Below are 16,757 nucleotides of genomic sequence, written 5' to 3' on the forward strand. Positions count from 1 at the left end.
CCATATATAGTAGCACCATTGGTGGCAGTAGTGGTAAAGTTGGGAGGAGTGAGACGTTGCATCCTGGGAATTTTATATATATATATATATGTATATATATCACATTTAAAAACACACAAGGAATTCTTCAAAATGTTATGTTCTCTTCATGCACACTTGACATCGGCTAATACGTGTCCTCAAGTCTCCTGCTTTCAGCGTTTCTGACTGAGGTTTGCTGGGAAATAAGAAACAGGATGATCAAATTAGCCTTTTCTGGATTTTCAATTCTATTATTGGTTCAAATTCACACCCAAACATCCTATTTGTGCTTAAGTAGCTCTCCTATGACTTAATGATTAACTTTTGAGCAATGTGATCTAGCGCAGTAACTGGTATGGCCAAAGAGCCATTAGTGGTCATAGTTAATTTTGTGACTCTTCTCTCTACTAATATTACCTTTATTTGTCTCTTCCTCTTTTATCTCTTACACATTTCTCTAACAGTCCTAGAATGAGGGAGATCTGGGCAACTGATGATGAATAAATGATAAAACATATGCATATGAAATGCAAAAAGATAATTGTAAGAAAAATATCAATAACTCAAAAGAAGCAATATATAAAAATTAATTTAAACCAAAAAAAAATCCAATAGATTGAACTATCCTGAAGTACATATACTATATGTGGTCTTACTCGTTCAGACATTTGGATGAGAGCATTGAAAACATCCTGGGAAAGGGGCACCTTCATGACTCAGTTGGTTAAGTGTCCAACTCTTGATTTCGGCTCAGGTCATGATCTCAGGGTTGTGAGATGGGGCCCACATTGGTTTCTGTGCTGGGCATGGAGCCTGCCTAAGGGTCACTTTCTCCCTCTCCTGCTTCTCCCCCTCCCCTTCCATGTCATGCTTTCTCTCTCTCAAAATAAAAGAGAAAGAAAGAAAGAAAGAAAGAAAGAAAGAAAGAAAGAAAGAAAGAAAGAAAGAAAGAAAGAGAAAGAAAGAAAGAAAGAAAAAGAAAGAAAGAAAGAAAGAAAGAAAGAAAAGAAAAGAAAAGAAAAGAAAAGAAAAGAAAAGAAAAGAAAAGAAAAGAAAAGAAAAGAAAAGAAAGAAGAAAACATCCTGGGAAAAGAGATCACTGGACTGAGGCAGGGATCATAGATCACAGCTTCAATCTTTAATTCCTGGAGTGGCCTCAGTCTAGTTGAGCAGCTCACTTATTGTTGAGCAGGTCACATAACCTTTCCTTGCTTTGTGTGTTTGCTACCGAAGGATTACTACTACCAAGCCATCTGAAAGTACACATACCTAACGTTAGCCAAGTCTGTTTTTCTGTCCTGAGTCAAGTATATGAAAAGAACAAGCACAAATAAAAAACACAGTCCACTAAATCGTTAACATTTGTCGGGTATAAACCATCCATGAATTGCTTCTCTCTTCCCTAGTACTTCTGAAGGAAGCTTAGGACTGAACTAAAGCCATAAGTACCTTACCTGAACATGTCTGACACATCTACAGTTGCTAGCCAAAAGCTGTAGGAGTTGGCATAGTAGTTGCAGGTACCCCGCCCATGACATTCAATGAAGGGAGCTGAACGAAACTCTTCCAAGCAGGAACCAGGGGAGGCCAAGGCTTGACCTGAGCCCTCTGCTCCTGCGCTTGTGTGCTAGAAAACATAAGGGAAAAAGTACCACTGATACCTTAGTGAATACCCAAAGATACATGCTAAATACGACCAAAAATTCAAATCCAGTGAAGGATCTAGGGCAAGAGATAAGAGAACAGTATCAACACCAAGGGTACTCAACAGAAGTGACAGGCAGATTATGAAAATATATTCCAGAAAATATGTGAAGGGGGACACAGTCTTTGGACAGAAGCTATTTGAGGTTCATGCACATGACAGGGATTCCTTGCATTGGGAAGATACACAGATATCATGGACAGCCAGCTACCATGACAAAGACAAGGAAGAGTATTTCATACCATCATGAAGGAATAGCCGATCCAAAGAGAATCCCATCCCTGAGGACAATGGGGAATCTGGATGGTCTGACTGTGAACTGCAATCACCACGGCTGGAGCTTCACATACTGCACATCTGGTAAGGGGAAAGGAGGGGGACACAGTCTACACAGTGAGTACGTGGGAACTAGCAGTCCCTCTTCTTTCAAAGCCTTCCTGGTATAGAAGCCCATTAAGGTGTCTTCTATGCTCACAAAAGCTGGAGAAAAATGCACTTCAAGAACTGCTTTTTCATAAGCCCTGTCTCCCAATAGACTTAATAAAGTTATAAACAACAACTGTAGGCCTTTTTTTAAAGAAACTACACAACCAATGCCATAGCATTTTCATTTTCCATTCTGCCTTAAATTTGTATTCATACTTGCTATAGTCAATGCCATAATTGCTGTAAGAGCTCGGCTTCATGTATTGTACATACTACTTGCTGTCAAAGTGCCCAACTGGATGGTAGACATTTATTTAGTAATGCTGAAACTGTGGTGACAACAATGTCTGGTGAACTGGAAAAGACAAGAAACAGATACTTTCTCAATCCCCACCCATTATTTTTGGTCCAAAGGATATTTATTAACCATTTGGCCATATCTAGAGAAATATAGCATTTGCAGAATGCTGGGCAGCTCCCCCGGCATGTGGAGATGTGGCTTAAATCTATAAAATCAAGTAAAGCTGCAACACAGTAAATACAGCTGAGTCTACCAAATCTTTAATAAATATCATGAAGGGACCTTCTGACATATGACTGAACCAATTTGGTGAAGTTTATCTACAAAACAGGAAATACCTTTAAAGGATCTTTTACTCCCAAGAGTTGGGACTGACAAGAATCACAAAAAATAAATTCCCCCCAAATCTGGGCAAATGTACTAAAAAGGGCACCATGAACTTGCTACTAAGAGAAGTTGAACTAGGTTTAACCTTTATATTCAATGTCAAAGAAACTAGAATTTCCAATGACTCATCCTTTATGGTTAGTGGACTCCTAAATCAATTGGGTCATGATCAGACTGAAAATGGCAGTATCTCATATGCCTAGGAGATTGAGTTAAACTAGAGTTCTAATGTGGCAAAACTCTAGGAAGTCTCTCCTAATGGTACCTCTCTCCTGTTAGTTACTCATGCTCCAAACCTCAGCTATCATTTCCTCTGTCTCATAACTAATCAACTGCCAAATCCTGTCTATTGTATTAAAGTGATACATGTCCCCCACTGACAGTTCCAATCCATTCCTACCGGGACTACAGCAATACCTTCAATCTAACTGATCTCTCTATTTTAGGACTATCTCCTCTGTAATCTATGTTACATGTCGATGGCTCTGTAATTTTTCCCTGAAGTGTAGCTCAAACACTTTTGGAGGCTCCCCATTATATACCAGATTAATTCCAAAATAAAACCTGATGCTGAAAACCTTCTACAATCTGGGTCCAAGTTAACTTTCCAATCTCTTCTCTCTATGCAACCTTTACAAGCTATATTCTAGACACATCAACTACTACCTATTCCCATATTCTCTGTCTAGTATTCCCTCCCCCCTTATAACTACCTGTATCTCAAGTCCTTCCCATCCTTTAAGGACTAATCATGTCAAAATACATTTCTTCCATATAGTCATCCCAAATTTATCCAATTAAAATTAAACATTCTTTTCCTTATGCTTTCATAACATTTTATTAGATCTATTGTAACACTTAGCCAAGACTGATATATATTATTAATTTACATATATTTGCCTAATGATTAGTCTGATTTCTTTATATATTACACTATTTCTATTATAGGGTCTGGTCAAAAGCAAATCCCCACTTAATACAGCTTAAACTAAATACCTAACTGAATATTATGAAGGCACCTCTGTCCTACCCAACCTGGGAAGAATATGATCAAATTATTAGCTTTAGACTCATTTCTGACTAGCTAAACTAACTGGGGATTGGTAAAAGTCAAAGCTACACCAATGTCTCACCGACTAATAAATGGCTGGATGCTCCGGCCCTTCAGGGGCTCCATGTTCATTGGCATGGGCTCTGGGGTGGACAGCCAGTAAGAATAGTCATTTCTTGAAGCAAAGTTGCAAACATTATTGATGTTGCAGAACATGAAAGGCATGGTACTGAAGCGACGAAGGCAGCTGCCAGCCGTCCCTAGGAAGAATTGGGGAGAAAAGGATGAAGGACTATACTATGATGATACTTTAGTTTCTTTTGAAACCCTAACAAACAACCTTTCAAGGAGAAATATGCCCACATTTCTTAGATAATAAATATACTTTGTTTTAGATCTTCAATTATAAGATGCACATTTACTTACATTTTTAACATTTCTAAAATCAAGATATATCTTATAATTTATGTAGACATTTATTGTTGCAGTTCATTATATATTCTCCAACAGTGTTTTTACACTGGTGATGTACTTACAAACATAATAAAATATTATGGAGAATATTGAGCAATTTATTGTGAACAAGTGAAGGACACACACAGTTTCTATATATCTAGTTAGTACTTCCTCTCCAGGCTACCATCTCTTCTTCCAAGACATCCTCAGTATGTATATTGTTTGTTTTTGCAATCTCTTTGAGCCTAGGGACAACGGTAGTGCTGACCAATATGCACAGCAACCATGAACAGGTTTGGAGGTGAATAATAAAAAGGAAAAAAAATAAGAGAGAAAGGAAGGATGCAATGGGAAAAAAATTCAGGACTGGTAAGGGCAATAGAGGATATCTATCTATCTATCTATCTATCTATCTATCTATCTATCTATCATCTATCTATATCTCTATATATAACTCTAAAAGTTCTCTCTTTTATTCTTATTTATTTACCAAAGAATGATGAAAAATGGTGTACCCCCCATTTTTAAGTTTAGATATAAAACTTTTCATCAGAATTTTAAATTGATACTATGCCAGTTATTAAGGTATTGGTTATTGTCTCTTGGCTCCAAAGCTACCTTTCTATACTCCACTTTGTGATACTAGAGCCTGGGACTTTTGCAAACCACATTTCAAATGTTACCAGCTGTCATGTCTAGTGTTTTGTGAATACTTATATTTAAAAACAAACCTTTTCTCTCTTTTGAATATATCCAACATAATGATTTGAAACTTAACAATAAACATTTTTTTAAAGTAAACTCATCTTTAACAAGTGGAAGTCATTCAATGCTCCTTTTGCATTCGGAAATTATATGTCCATTCCACTTTTCTCACACAGTTTTATCCTAATGTGTTTTTTATTTTTAGTTTTTTATTGATTATCCTATCATATTTCTCTGAAACAAAAATGTATAATAACTTTAAGAAACTTTCTATGATCGTAAGGTTTACATGTTAAATATTTTTTGAATTGCCATCATTATATTGGGAATTTATAAAAATACAGATACTATAAATTTTGATAATTTCTAAACACAAAAAGTAAACTTTTGTTGGAAATGCATTTCCTAATGAGATGGATTGAATTATAGAGCCTCAATTAATGGAGACTTTAACAAAACCATTAGTTTGAGTTGTCTCTTTGAATTTGTCCCCCAGAGGTTTTCACACTTCAGGGCAATATGCAATACTATGATTCTTTCATAGAGTGGGAGATGGGTGATAGTGAAAGGGGATGTGGGAAACAGGATTATCCAAAGCATATACACAGGCAGTTCAAATTCAGGAGAAAGTACATATGAAAGTTGAGGATTTGAAACTTGATTCCTTTAAAATTATGCCTGTGTAGCTCTTGGAAATTCCTCATGTATCCAAAGGAATATGCTTATCTCAGACTGAAGATGATTTTTTTTTAAGATTTATTTATTTATTGAGAGAGCGATAATGAGAGAGAGAGAGTGCATGAGAGGGGGGACAGTCAAAGGGAGAAGCAGGCTCCCTGCTGAGCAGGGAGCCCGATGCGGGACTCGATCCCGGGACTCCAGGATCATGACCTGAGCTGAAGGCAGTCGCTTAACCAACTGAGCCACCCAGGCGCCCCTCAGACTGAAGATGATTGATAAAAGACCAATACTTCTTAAACCTAGTGGATCGTCATAATCATTGGGAATTTTTACATAAGAGGTTTGGGATGGGTCTAGGAATCTTTTCAAAAGCTCCCCAGGTTGAAAATCATTGATTTAGCCTAAATAATTCTTTTTTCAGAGGAAAAAAACTGGCTCAGAGAAAGGTGACTAACTCAAGGTCACGTGAGAGTGAATGACAAATTGGCATAATTGAAAACGGATGGATTTAGCACTGGTAGGTGTTGGGATTCAATTCTTATCTCTACTGAGTGCAGAGGTTTGAATTAGTCACTTAACCTCTTAGCCACTTTTTTTGTGTATAAAATATAAGAAAATAATACTTGTCCTATATCTTTCTTGATCATAGTTGTGAAAATCAAATTGGAGAATGGAAATCAAAGTTCTTTTTATTTATAAAGTAATTTAAAAATAAAATATTACTGCCTAATTGGGGACAGGGTTGGAAATATCCCTGGTCTCAGAAAGAAAAGGAAAAGGTACATAAAAGGAAGGCCCATAATGATGAGAACAGGGGTGTTTGGTTGCATCTATGCTTTAGGCTACACACAATGATGCAGAATTCTGTATTGTCTCCAAATTTTCGGAGAAAATTTCGAAGAAAAATCTCATGAATTCTCAATGCCTCCCATTTTCTAAAACTATAAGGCTTTAATAGACTAATTATTCTTAGTATTTTTTTCTGCTCCTATACAGAACAGTTTTAGCATTCCATCTGTTACCTCCACCCTCTTTTTTTACACACCATAATCCTTTCACTAATCCACCATAGACTGTATTTATTTGATCAGGTGATTGTTTCTTATAGCTGTCTCTATTCTTTGCTTAGCCATCATGCTCTCTCCAGTTTGATCCCTGTGTGAGCCATAGAAGAAACTCTGCAATCTGGGATCACTCTTGGGATCTTGGGGCCTATATCATGGCCTTCCCATGTCTGAAGCCTATACCGTACCTGAGTCAGGGCCAGTTTGTAGCCTCCATGTCTGAATGCATAGTATGACAGCCCTTGTTTGACCAAGTACGTGCATTTTTAAAAGTTAGTGACATACTGGATTGCAGATTCCATTTTTTATTTGAATTACATTTTTTAATTTCACAGTGCTCAAAAACTTCTAAAGTTTCCTGACTATCAAGTCAGGGATTTGAAGTATATAAGCTCGATTATAGGTATAAGTTAAGACTCTGATAGTGAAAAAAGATGGCCTAAAAGGAGAAGAATTTTATGGGAGGAAGACTAGAGAGATTTATGTAAAAGATAAGAATGTTTTCACCATGAAGATTTGTCAATTATAAAATCAGAAAAAGAAGATGCTACCTAAAGAAAGTAAATGTGGGAAGGAAAAATAGCAGAGGAAAGATGAAAAGGAGACAAAGAAAAGTAAAAGTGGGAGAAGAAAGTTGGTGGGCAAACTCCTCCTCTATTTGACTTCATTAAATGACCTGTGACTCTTGGCTTCCGTGTCAGTGGAGATGCGGACTCCGGTGGGCCAGCACTATCTGGCAGGTGTGGCCATATGCCCTGGGAATAGAGTGAGTACGGAAGACCTCTGGAGGTCTCTGTTGCTGCAGAACTGTTTTCACAAAATAGCCTAGCTAAAGAGACCTCAGGAGGCCTCTTACTATAGACACCCCAGAAACTGGGAGCCCAGACTATCTTCTTAAATGTCTTTATGGAGACAAAGAAGGGGATAATGATCCCTAAAATTGGCAGCCGCAGGTCACACAATGGGGCTTTGAAATCCAAAGTCAAAATTCCACAAAAAGAAATGTTGAGGATTGGAAGATGTCTTGAGAATCATCCGGTCCAGTCTCATCCCATCAACCAATCTGCCCACCACAGTATAGAGAAGATGCACGGGAAACACATTAAATGAAGTGTATTTTATATAGAAATATGGTGCTTTGCATAGTTTTAATCTACTCTGATAATACTTTACAAAGCTAAGACACTTATTTTAGGAACTATAAACTAGCATAATTAAGAAATGACCTTAATTTCTTTGATTAGAAATCAAGATTCTCTTCAGAACTTACCTTTCAACTTGATGAAGACCAGTGCCAGAGAAGAAAAAACTATCTCTTATGAATCAACACTGCCCACTCAAGCGACTGCTATACCGTAGAGAGCCCAGGGAATCTGTTGTCTTAAGAGCTAACAAAGAGTACATGTGGCCTTTCCCAAAATGTGCTGCTTTAGGCCAAGAATTGTCCCTCACACTAGCTAGCTAAAGCTTTTAGAGTAACGTATTATTTATTTAAAACTTACAGTGAATATATTTAGCTGCCCTTGAGATGGTCTTCAATTTGGAAGCCCCCCACCCCAAATAAGAGAGATATACTTTGTCCAAGGTTACTCCAGAACCCAACAAGATTTTCAAAACAAAACACATAGTAAAAACTAAGATGCCAGATATCTCACCCAAGTCTTGACCATGAGCTCTTTTATTTCCTTGAACATACAGGAGAGAAAAGCCTTCATAAATCTGGGCAGTTCCATGTGGGCATTGTGGTGCATCTGTTGTCTGGCTGTGACGTGTGATGAGGAATCCATGGGCGATAGAGGAAGTTCCTGGAGGACCTGGGGGACCTTGCATTCCATCTGGTCCAGGGGGGCCATCCAAACCACGAGTACCTATTTTCATGGAATCGTCAGTATACAAAATTTAAGTGAGCTCTGATCCTACTATTATGGCTATTGACAAAACATTATGATCTCATTTGATTCGTTAATTTAGTCAATATTTACAGAGTGCCTATTAAGGTATTGTCAGATATCACGGATTTGGAGATAAATAAAATATGGTCCCTGCCCTTAAAGAGATTTAAACATATATTTTTTTTAACGGAATTGGTTGACATTGGGCATTAAATGAGTACTGGGCAATGGAACATTAGATAGGAAGAAGTGATGCTTATTTGGGAAGTCTGTGTGTTATCTAGTCTCTTGCTCTACTAAAGGAGTCCAAACCCCATGACGAAATTTCAGTCTGCTGTTTTGTTCATCAACAAGAAAGGAAGGGTGTGTTTGCCATCAGTCTGCCAGTTTCAGTGCTGAAAAACATTTTCCTTTGAATCTGTCTGGGGAGTTATTCTCAGGCATACCTTTTTGTTTAGATAATAGGCAGGGCACTACTAAAGCAGCCTTTTCAAAATGTCTATTTTCAATTTACCAACGGTTCCCTTTCTCTGTTTAGTCTCTTGATTTGAGCCTATTTTAAAATTCTCTTTATATACAGGCCTTCTGCCACTGTGTATATGCATTTTCATTTTGGGGAAACTTCACAGCAATGTCCATATATGGTGAAGATGACACTAACTTGTTTCTTCCCTGATATACAGTTAATGAAATGGCAGAGTATTGGTTCCAGGAAGGCTATAGGTATTACCAGTCTGCCTTGCTGCCACTGATATTTATTTGCCAATAAATATTCTTTATGTTTATATTGTTTAGAGTTATATTTATATTGTCTAGAGTTGCTAATACATATTAAAAATCTACTGAGTTTATGATCTTTCATTTCTATTTTAGCAATCTTACTTCAGTGTGTTTTTGAATTTTAATATTTTTTATTGAAGTATATAGTTAATAAACAGTATCATATTCATTTCAGGTATACAATATAGTGATTCAACAATCCTATACATTACTCAGTGCTCATCATGATAAGTGAGCACTCTTAATCCCCTTTATCTATTTCACTCACCCCTGACACACCTCCCCCCTCTGGCACCCACCAGTTTGTTCTCTGTATTTAAGAGTCTGGTTTTTTGTTTGTCTCTTTTTTCCTTTGTTTGTTCCTTTGTTTCTTAAATTCCACATATGAGTGAACTCATATGGTATTTATCTCTCTCTGACTTATTTCACTTAGCATTATACCTTCTAGGTGCATCCATGTTGTTGTAAATGACAAGATCTCATTCTTTTTTATGGCTAATAGCTATATATATATATACATATATCCCTCTTCTTTACCCACTCATCTATTGATGAACACTTGGACTGCTTCCATATCTTGGTTATTGTAAATGATGCTACAATAAACAAAGGGGTGGGTATATCTTTTCGAATTAGTGTTTTGTTTCCTTTGGGCAAATACCCAGTAGTGAAATTACTGGATCATGTGGTAATTCTGTATTTTTAATTTTTTGAGGAGCCTCTATACTGTTTTCCACAGTGGATTTACCAGTTTGCATTCTCATCAATAGTGCATGAGGGTTCCTTTTTCTCCACGTCCTTGCCAACACTTGTTATTTCTTGTCTTTTTGATTCTAGCCATTCTGATGTGTATAAGGGAATATCCCATTGTTGTTTTGATCTGTATTTCCCTGATGATTAGTGATGCTGGGCATCTTTTCATGTGTCTGTTGCCATCTGTATGTCTTCTTTGGAAAATGTCTATTAAGCTCCTCTGTCTGTATTTTTTATTGCAAGGTGACTCAAATTCTATTGGGAAGTAGCTTGAGAACATACTGGAAATCTAGTAGATACCAGATTCAATATTATCAGGAGCACCTGTTAATGAATGAACTAAAAACCTGAAAATCAATTTGTCATCTCAGTATAAGATGCCGCTCTGACTCTCAAAGCTCTATGGGGAGCGCTTTAAACTTTACAAACCTTACAACTGTATTACTGAATTTTATGGGGGAAATTACACTCTGTTGTCCTATTTTCAAATGTAGAAAGATTCACAATAGTTTCAAGATGGTCATGGGATTTAAATTAACATATTGGAAATTATCAGAACAGGTAAGTACAGTGAATACCTGGAAAAACCTCATCTTGAGGAAAAACTGTTTTCCAGTACTCTAAACACATAAATAAAAACAAGCTTTCTATGCTTTTCTGTATACTGGCAAACCTCCTTGTATTTTCCCCCAGCAACAGATTTACCAGCTAGCTATACTCTCCTAAGAAAAAAAACTCTCACAGCTCCAATTGGACGTCTAGAGGTCTCTCAGACTTGAGACTACTATCAACAGCAGTGTTTTACTTGTCTCACCTGGCTGGCCTGGCAGACCTGGGTCTCCTTTGCGCCCTCCTGCACCATCAAAGCCAGGGAGTCCATTGCGTCCCGGATCTCCTGGAGGGCCAATTGGACCTACAGGGCAAAAAATAGGGTCTTCAAATATGGGTATAATAATTCCATAACCAGACAGATTTAGGAAACTTAAGGTTTTTGAGTGTCACTAAATTCATAGTCTGGTCTTGTCTTTAATCCAGATACAGAAAGGAATAGCTCAAGCCCGGGACAAAGAAGCAGACAAGGATTTAGCTTTAGTTTTAAACAATAGATTTGTGTCTGTGAAGATTCCCATAATATGGCACTTGTGTTCTCTTTGCCTCAGAACAAAATAGGAGTGCAAGGCCCAACTTTTGTTATCTGTCCCACCATAGGTAAGGTTGTTACTGCCTGGTACACTTAGTTTATGGAAAGATTAACAACCAATCACTTAATAAGCGAGAAAAACTGAACTTAGTTTCTAGCTTTCTTGTATAATCAAAATTGGCTGCAGGCATAGAGTCAAATGGCCAACTAGACAGGAGTTAGTTTAAAAATCACGAGGCCTCACAGTGGGGAGCTGATGGCTGATCAAATTAGCTTTCTATCCTTCTGGTGGTTGGGATAGAGAAAGCATCAGATCTGAAATGCATATTAATTTCATTACAAAGTTTTTAATAACATTAGCCTAATCATTCAAATTAAAATAGCCAGAGGAACTGGCTAGAAGAGATTAGACTGGGCCTACAGGAAATTAGGGCATGAGAAATTAACATTTTTAAGAAAAAAGGAAATGGGATCTGCGGTGGTCTGGTATTCTACTAGTTGTTGAGACTCCTCTTCTCAGAGACAAACTATGACAAGTAAAATGAGAACTAGGGAAATGCTCTCAAATAGATAAGGCTTAGAATGATGATCTGCAAAGGCACCTGGTAAGCCTTGAGGTCCTGGTAGTCCTGGCAGACCTTTTAATCCAGGCTGGCCTGGGATCCCTGGTGGACCAACATCTCCTTTGATTATAATACTCTGTCCTGAAGGACCAGGTAATCCAGGGGGACCTAAGAGGCAAAACACACAAATTGGAAGGTAGGAAAGAGAAAGGCCAGAAGGAATGGATGCCAAAGTGTCCTAAGGTCAGAATAAAAATTGGTGCGAAAGAAACAAGTTACATGTGTTGAAATGTTGACATGTCCAACAGAAATCTGTTTGGGAAAGCCATCATCTCACCCAGAAGACTGAAAAAATGAATAATTTCTTTAGGGTCAATGGAAAAATTAGGCCTATTGTCCCTATTTTCGAGCCTTGAAGCATGACTTGGTTACTAGAAAGTCTAATGCATTACAAATCTGTGAACACTGGTGTCAGGGGAAGACAATTCTATTTCCTGACAAGTCCATTCTGATTCTAACATCATTTGCAGTTCTTGTTTGTTGTGCTTGTCAAGTGTCCCACTGAACTTGTAAGGGAATTTAGCAGATGTCCTATTTCAGTTTACAGGAAACTTCTCTAAGTCTCCAGCAAAAAGAACTATTTTTATATTAAAAATATTTTCAATTAAAAATGACTTGCTCTCATAATCTGTTCAACTGAATATGGGAAAGTTAGTATAAAATCTAATAAAAATCTTAATGAGGCATTCTTGTTAGTCCTGCATCCATCTTAAACTCAAAAGATCTGGTCTTGGGGTGCCCGGGTGGCTCAGATGGTTAAGTGTCTGCCTTCGGCTCGGGTCATGATCCGGGTCCTGGGATCGAGCCCTGCGTCGGGATCCCTGCTCAGTGGGGAGCCTGCTTCTCCCTCTCCCTCTGCCATTCCCCCTGCTTGTGCTCTCTGGCTCTATCTCTCTGTCACATAAATAAGTAAAATCTTAAAAAAAAAAGAGAAAGATCTGGTCTCAATATTTCCTTAATAAAATAGACAGGTTGAGAGATCAGTAAATAGAGGGAGAGTTTTGCTTACTTGCTCTCAGTTGTTGGGGATTGAGACTCTAAAAGTTTAGTTCAAAAACAGAATGCAAACTTTCAAATTCTTCAATGTGTTTAAGAACCTGATATAACTCGCTCCTGGAGTAATTCTTACCTGGGGGGCCAACAAGTCCTGGATCCCCCTCAGGGCCAGTTGAACCAGGTATTCCACTGGGTCCCTTCATGCCTGCAAAGAAGGTACATAAAATGGCACCGCAAAGTAACAGGGCCATAGCGTTTGCCAGTCAAATCAGAAAGTGGGTATCTTATCCCAAAGGAGTTTAATATAAAAACAACCCTTCAAATACCTGGAAATCCTGGAACACCAGGGAGACCAGGATCTCCTTTCATTCCATTGAGACCTGGTCGGCCAGGATTACCCTAAATAAATAAAATCATTAATTTTAGAAAAGAACTGAAGGGGAACGGAATGAAATTATACAGTATTCATATTCACTGATAGCACTTGCTCTAGAGTCAAACTTCTAGGATTCAAATCCCAATTTTGCCCCTTACTAGCTTGTGTAACCTTGAGTTGATTTTTTAACCTCTTTGATTCGTAGTTTTCTCACCTCTAACAAAGAGAAAATAATAGTATCTACTTCATGGGTTTTTTTTTTTTGTGAGGATTAAAGGAGATAGCTCATATTAAGTACTTAGAAAACTGATTGGCATGTAGTGTGTACTTAATAAATGGCAGCTATTATTTTATCATCATGAACAAAGGCACTTTTTTTTTAAAATATAGCACTGAGGTGATAAATGCTTGGGTTAGAATCACATGTACAGAAATGCTGAAGTCTGCAAGACTTAGCAACAAATATAGCAGGGCCTGTTAATTAATTGGGTTTGAGGGCCAGGAAAACTATGGGAAAAAAAAGAGTTGAGAATAAGTCTAGAATGCACCTAAAGGAAGAATAAATGTGGGACAATGAAATTTTATCAGTAGGACTGAAAAAGGGGCAAACCTGGAACATATTTCAACATGTAAGAAATGGCTAAAAAGGAGGGCATGTTAGAAAGACAGGATCCAGCTTGAAGAAGTTTCCAAATCAATGATAATTTGAGCATCGGAATAGACAACAGTTTAAAAAAATTATATCATTAAAAAAAATTTATGAGTCCATACTAATAATAAATAGATAATACATGGAAAAGAAGGGAGGTTTTGCTTACCAAAGGGCCAACTGGTATATGTGGAGGTAGCACTAGAGTTAGAAAATCATCATTTGCCAATATTCACTATATTCAACCACTATATTGGTTGGTTGAGGCAAAAATCATAAACAGATGTTAAATGGGGAAATTTTGATGAGGAGCAGTATATTTGCATGATCTTAATGTACCTTTCCACAGTTTTGCTTATTAGTTACAGGGAAAGAATAGTGACCATGCAGTGGAGAAACCAAATAACAACTTCTTGGAATGATCAAAATTAAGATCATCAATGAGGGGCAGACGGACATTGTGGGCCTAAATATCTGATGGAGGACACAACATCACTCATGTAGTATTCCAGCTGCGGATGCATAACTAGAATGAATAAATAGCAGAAAAAAAGAAGGAACATTCTGTTTTAAAAAATAGTGGAGGGGGCACCTGGGTGGCTCAGTCTGTTAAGTGCCCAATTCTTGATTTTGGCTCAGGTCATGATGTCAGAGTTGTGAGATGAGCCCTGTGTTGGGCTCCACGCTCAGCACAGAGTCTGCTTGGGATTCTCTCTCTCTCCCTCTCCCTCTGCCCCTCCCCCATCAAATAAATATATAAATCTTTAAAAAATTAAAAAATTTAAAATAAAAACGAGAAGGGGCTACATTTCTTCAACAATGTCAAGATCGTGAAATTAAAAAAAACATTGTTTAGCGTGGCGCCTGGGTGGCTCAGCTGTTAAGGGTCTGCCTTCAGCTCAGGTCATGATCCCGGGGTCCTGGGATTGAGCCCCGCATCAGGCTCCCTGCTCGGCAGGGAAGCCTGCTTCTCCCACTCCCACTTCCCCTGCTTGTGTTCCCTCTCTCGCTGTGTCTCTCTCTGTCAAATAAATAAAATCTTCAAAAAAAATAAAAAATAAAAAACATTGTTTAGCAACTGTTTCAGATTGAGGGAGCATAGAGTGCTATGACAGTTAAATACAATGCATAATTTGGTCTATACTGGAGGAAAACAATGCTATCAAGGACAATTACTAGGTCAACCAACACAATTAGAATATGCAAAGTAGAAATAAAAGTTTATATTAATGTTTAGTTTCCTGAAGTTGATAACTGTTCTGTTATTACATAAAAGAATATCTTTAACTTTAGGAAATCTCATGCAGTGAAGTATTTAATGCTAAAAAGACATGATAGTTACAACTTATTCTCAAATGCTTCAAATATATATATATAATTATATATATACACATAACATATGGGGTAAAACATTAACAACTAGTCCATCTGGGTAAATGATACATGAAAGGTTTTTTTTTTTTTTTACCATTCTTGGAATTTTTCTATGTTTAATGTTATTTCCATTAAAAAATTAGAAAAGGTGCAAATGTAAGAACTAACTTGCACAAAAGAAAATGAATAAAACTTGATAATACTAGATTTATAAAATGTTGCTATCAGGCAGTAGTCTTCAATCAGGCATAGAGACATATGAACTAGAAGCACCTGGGAAATGGATGAGGAGGGACTAAGTAGAGAATGAATAAAGAGAGGACTCAAAAATTAAGAATATGTGTCTAGAATAGTGATGACATGAGGAAAAAAGGTTAGTTGTTGGAAAGCTTTAAGGACTACCGTTTTAGATGTTTTTTTATTTCTTTTTTCTGCTATAAAGCAGTCATCAGAGTTAAAAGATTGAGCCAGGTTGTGTTGGTTGTGAGATCTAACAACAATCTTCCTGAATGAATGCAAGAAGTGTTAATGATCCATAAAGAAGCATGTGACTTTCTGGGTCACTCAAACCAATGTGGAAAGTACATGAATACAAATGTGGGGATATGTTATGCCCTTTTTACAGGTGAAGACAGAAACTTAAAGTGTCTGTCTGTGTTCCTCATAGACGCAAAGCAGAAGTGTGCAGTGGAGCTGAAATTTGACCCTAACTCTATCTAATTTCCAAAGCCTAAAATATCCCCACTCAACTATAATTACTTCCTTATGAATGGTCTCATCCACATGTAATGCTCTGATATATGCATCTTCTTTTATGAATTTGCTTTTACTGAAATGAAGGTTTCTCAAACCTAAATAACATACATATCAATGACTCCAGGTAAAATGTCTTCTGAGGAACCCTTTAACTATAAAGTAGCTAAGTCCCTTTAGTTGGAAGAAGATAGAAAACTTGCCTTTTTCTTCTTTTGTAATTCACCAGTAAGGCATGCATAGAGCCTTGACCAGTAAATACTAATAAAAATAATGCAGCTTAGAATTCTCATTTTGAATGCAAACACCCACACCACTTTCTCATCAAATTTCTACTCTCATTTCGTACCTGGAGTCCTGGTGGTCCTTGATCTCCTTTCAAACCAGGCAAACCAGGTTGCCCAGGTTGGCCTGGGTTTCCTCTCTCTCCTTTAATACCTCCATTTCCAGGGAGACCCCGGGGACCTTCTGGACCTGGTAGACCTTGACAATGCACAACAAATGGCCATATTTCAGTATAGCATAAGAGTAGTATAAAAGCCAGGCTTCTAAAATACCAGTCTTCTAAATCCTATCAGTTTGCAGGATAAAATCCAGACTATGTCAAAACATACAGACCTATG

At 37.5% G+C, this 16,757-nt stretch overlaps 1 protein-coding gene across 2 annotated transcripts in view; it reads right to left on the reverse strand.

Moving 5' to 3' along the window:
- Positions 1-135: 135 nt before the first annotated feature.
- Positions 136-16,757, reverse strand: part of COL4A5 (collagen type IV alpha 5 chain) — a 227,603-nt gene continuing 210,981 nt past the window's right edge. For both annotated transcript variants that reach the window (XM_028089734.1, XM_028089732.2), the window contains 10 exons: positions 16,484-16,617; positions 13,309-13,381; positions 13,116-13,187; positions 11,966-12,094; positions 11,037-11,135; positions 8,453-8,665; positions 3,974-4,151; positions 1,969-2,083; positions 1,476-1,648; positions 136-217 (listed from right to left, as the gene is read on the reverse strand). In XM_028089734.1, coding sequence (XP_027945535.1) covers positions 136-217; positions 1,476-1,648; positions 1,969-2,083; positions 3,974-4,151; positions 8,453-8,665; positions 11,037-11,135; positions 11,966-12,094; positions 13,116-13,187; positions 13,309-13,381; positions 16,484-16,617 — 1,268 coding nt within the window. The remainder of the gene's footprint in view (positions 218-1,475; positions 1,649-1,968; positions 2,084-3,973; positions 4,152-8,452; positions 8,666-11,036; positions 11,136-11,965; positions 12,095-13,115; positions 13,188-13,308; positions 13,382-16,483; positions 16,618-16,757) is intronic.

This window comes from Eumetopias jubatus, unplaced genomic scaffold (genome assembly GCF_037043125.1).
Source record: "Eumetopias jubatus isolate StellerSeaLion01/CBP00866 unplaced genomic scaffold, mEumJub1_p1.0 scaffold_11, whole genome shotgun sequence".
Taxonomy (NCBI): domain Eukaryota; kingdom Metazoa; phylum Chordata; class Mammalia; order Carnivora; family Otariidae; genus Eumetopias; species Eumetopias jubatus.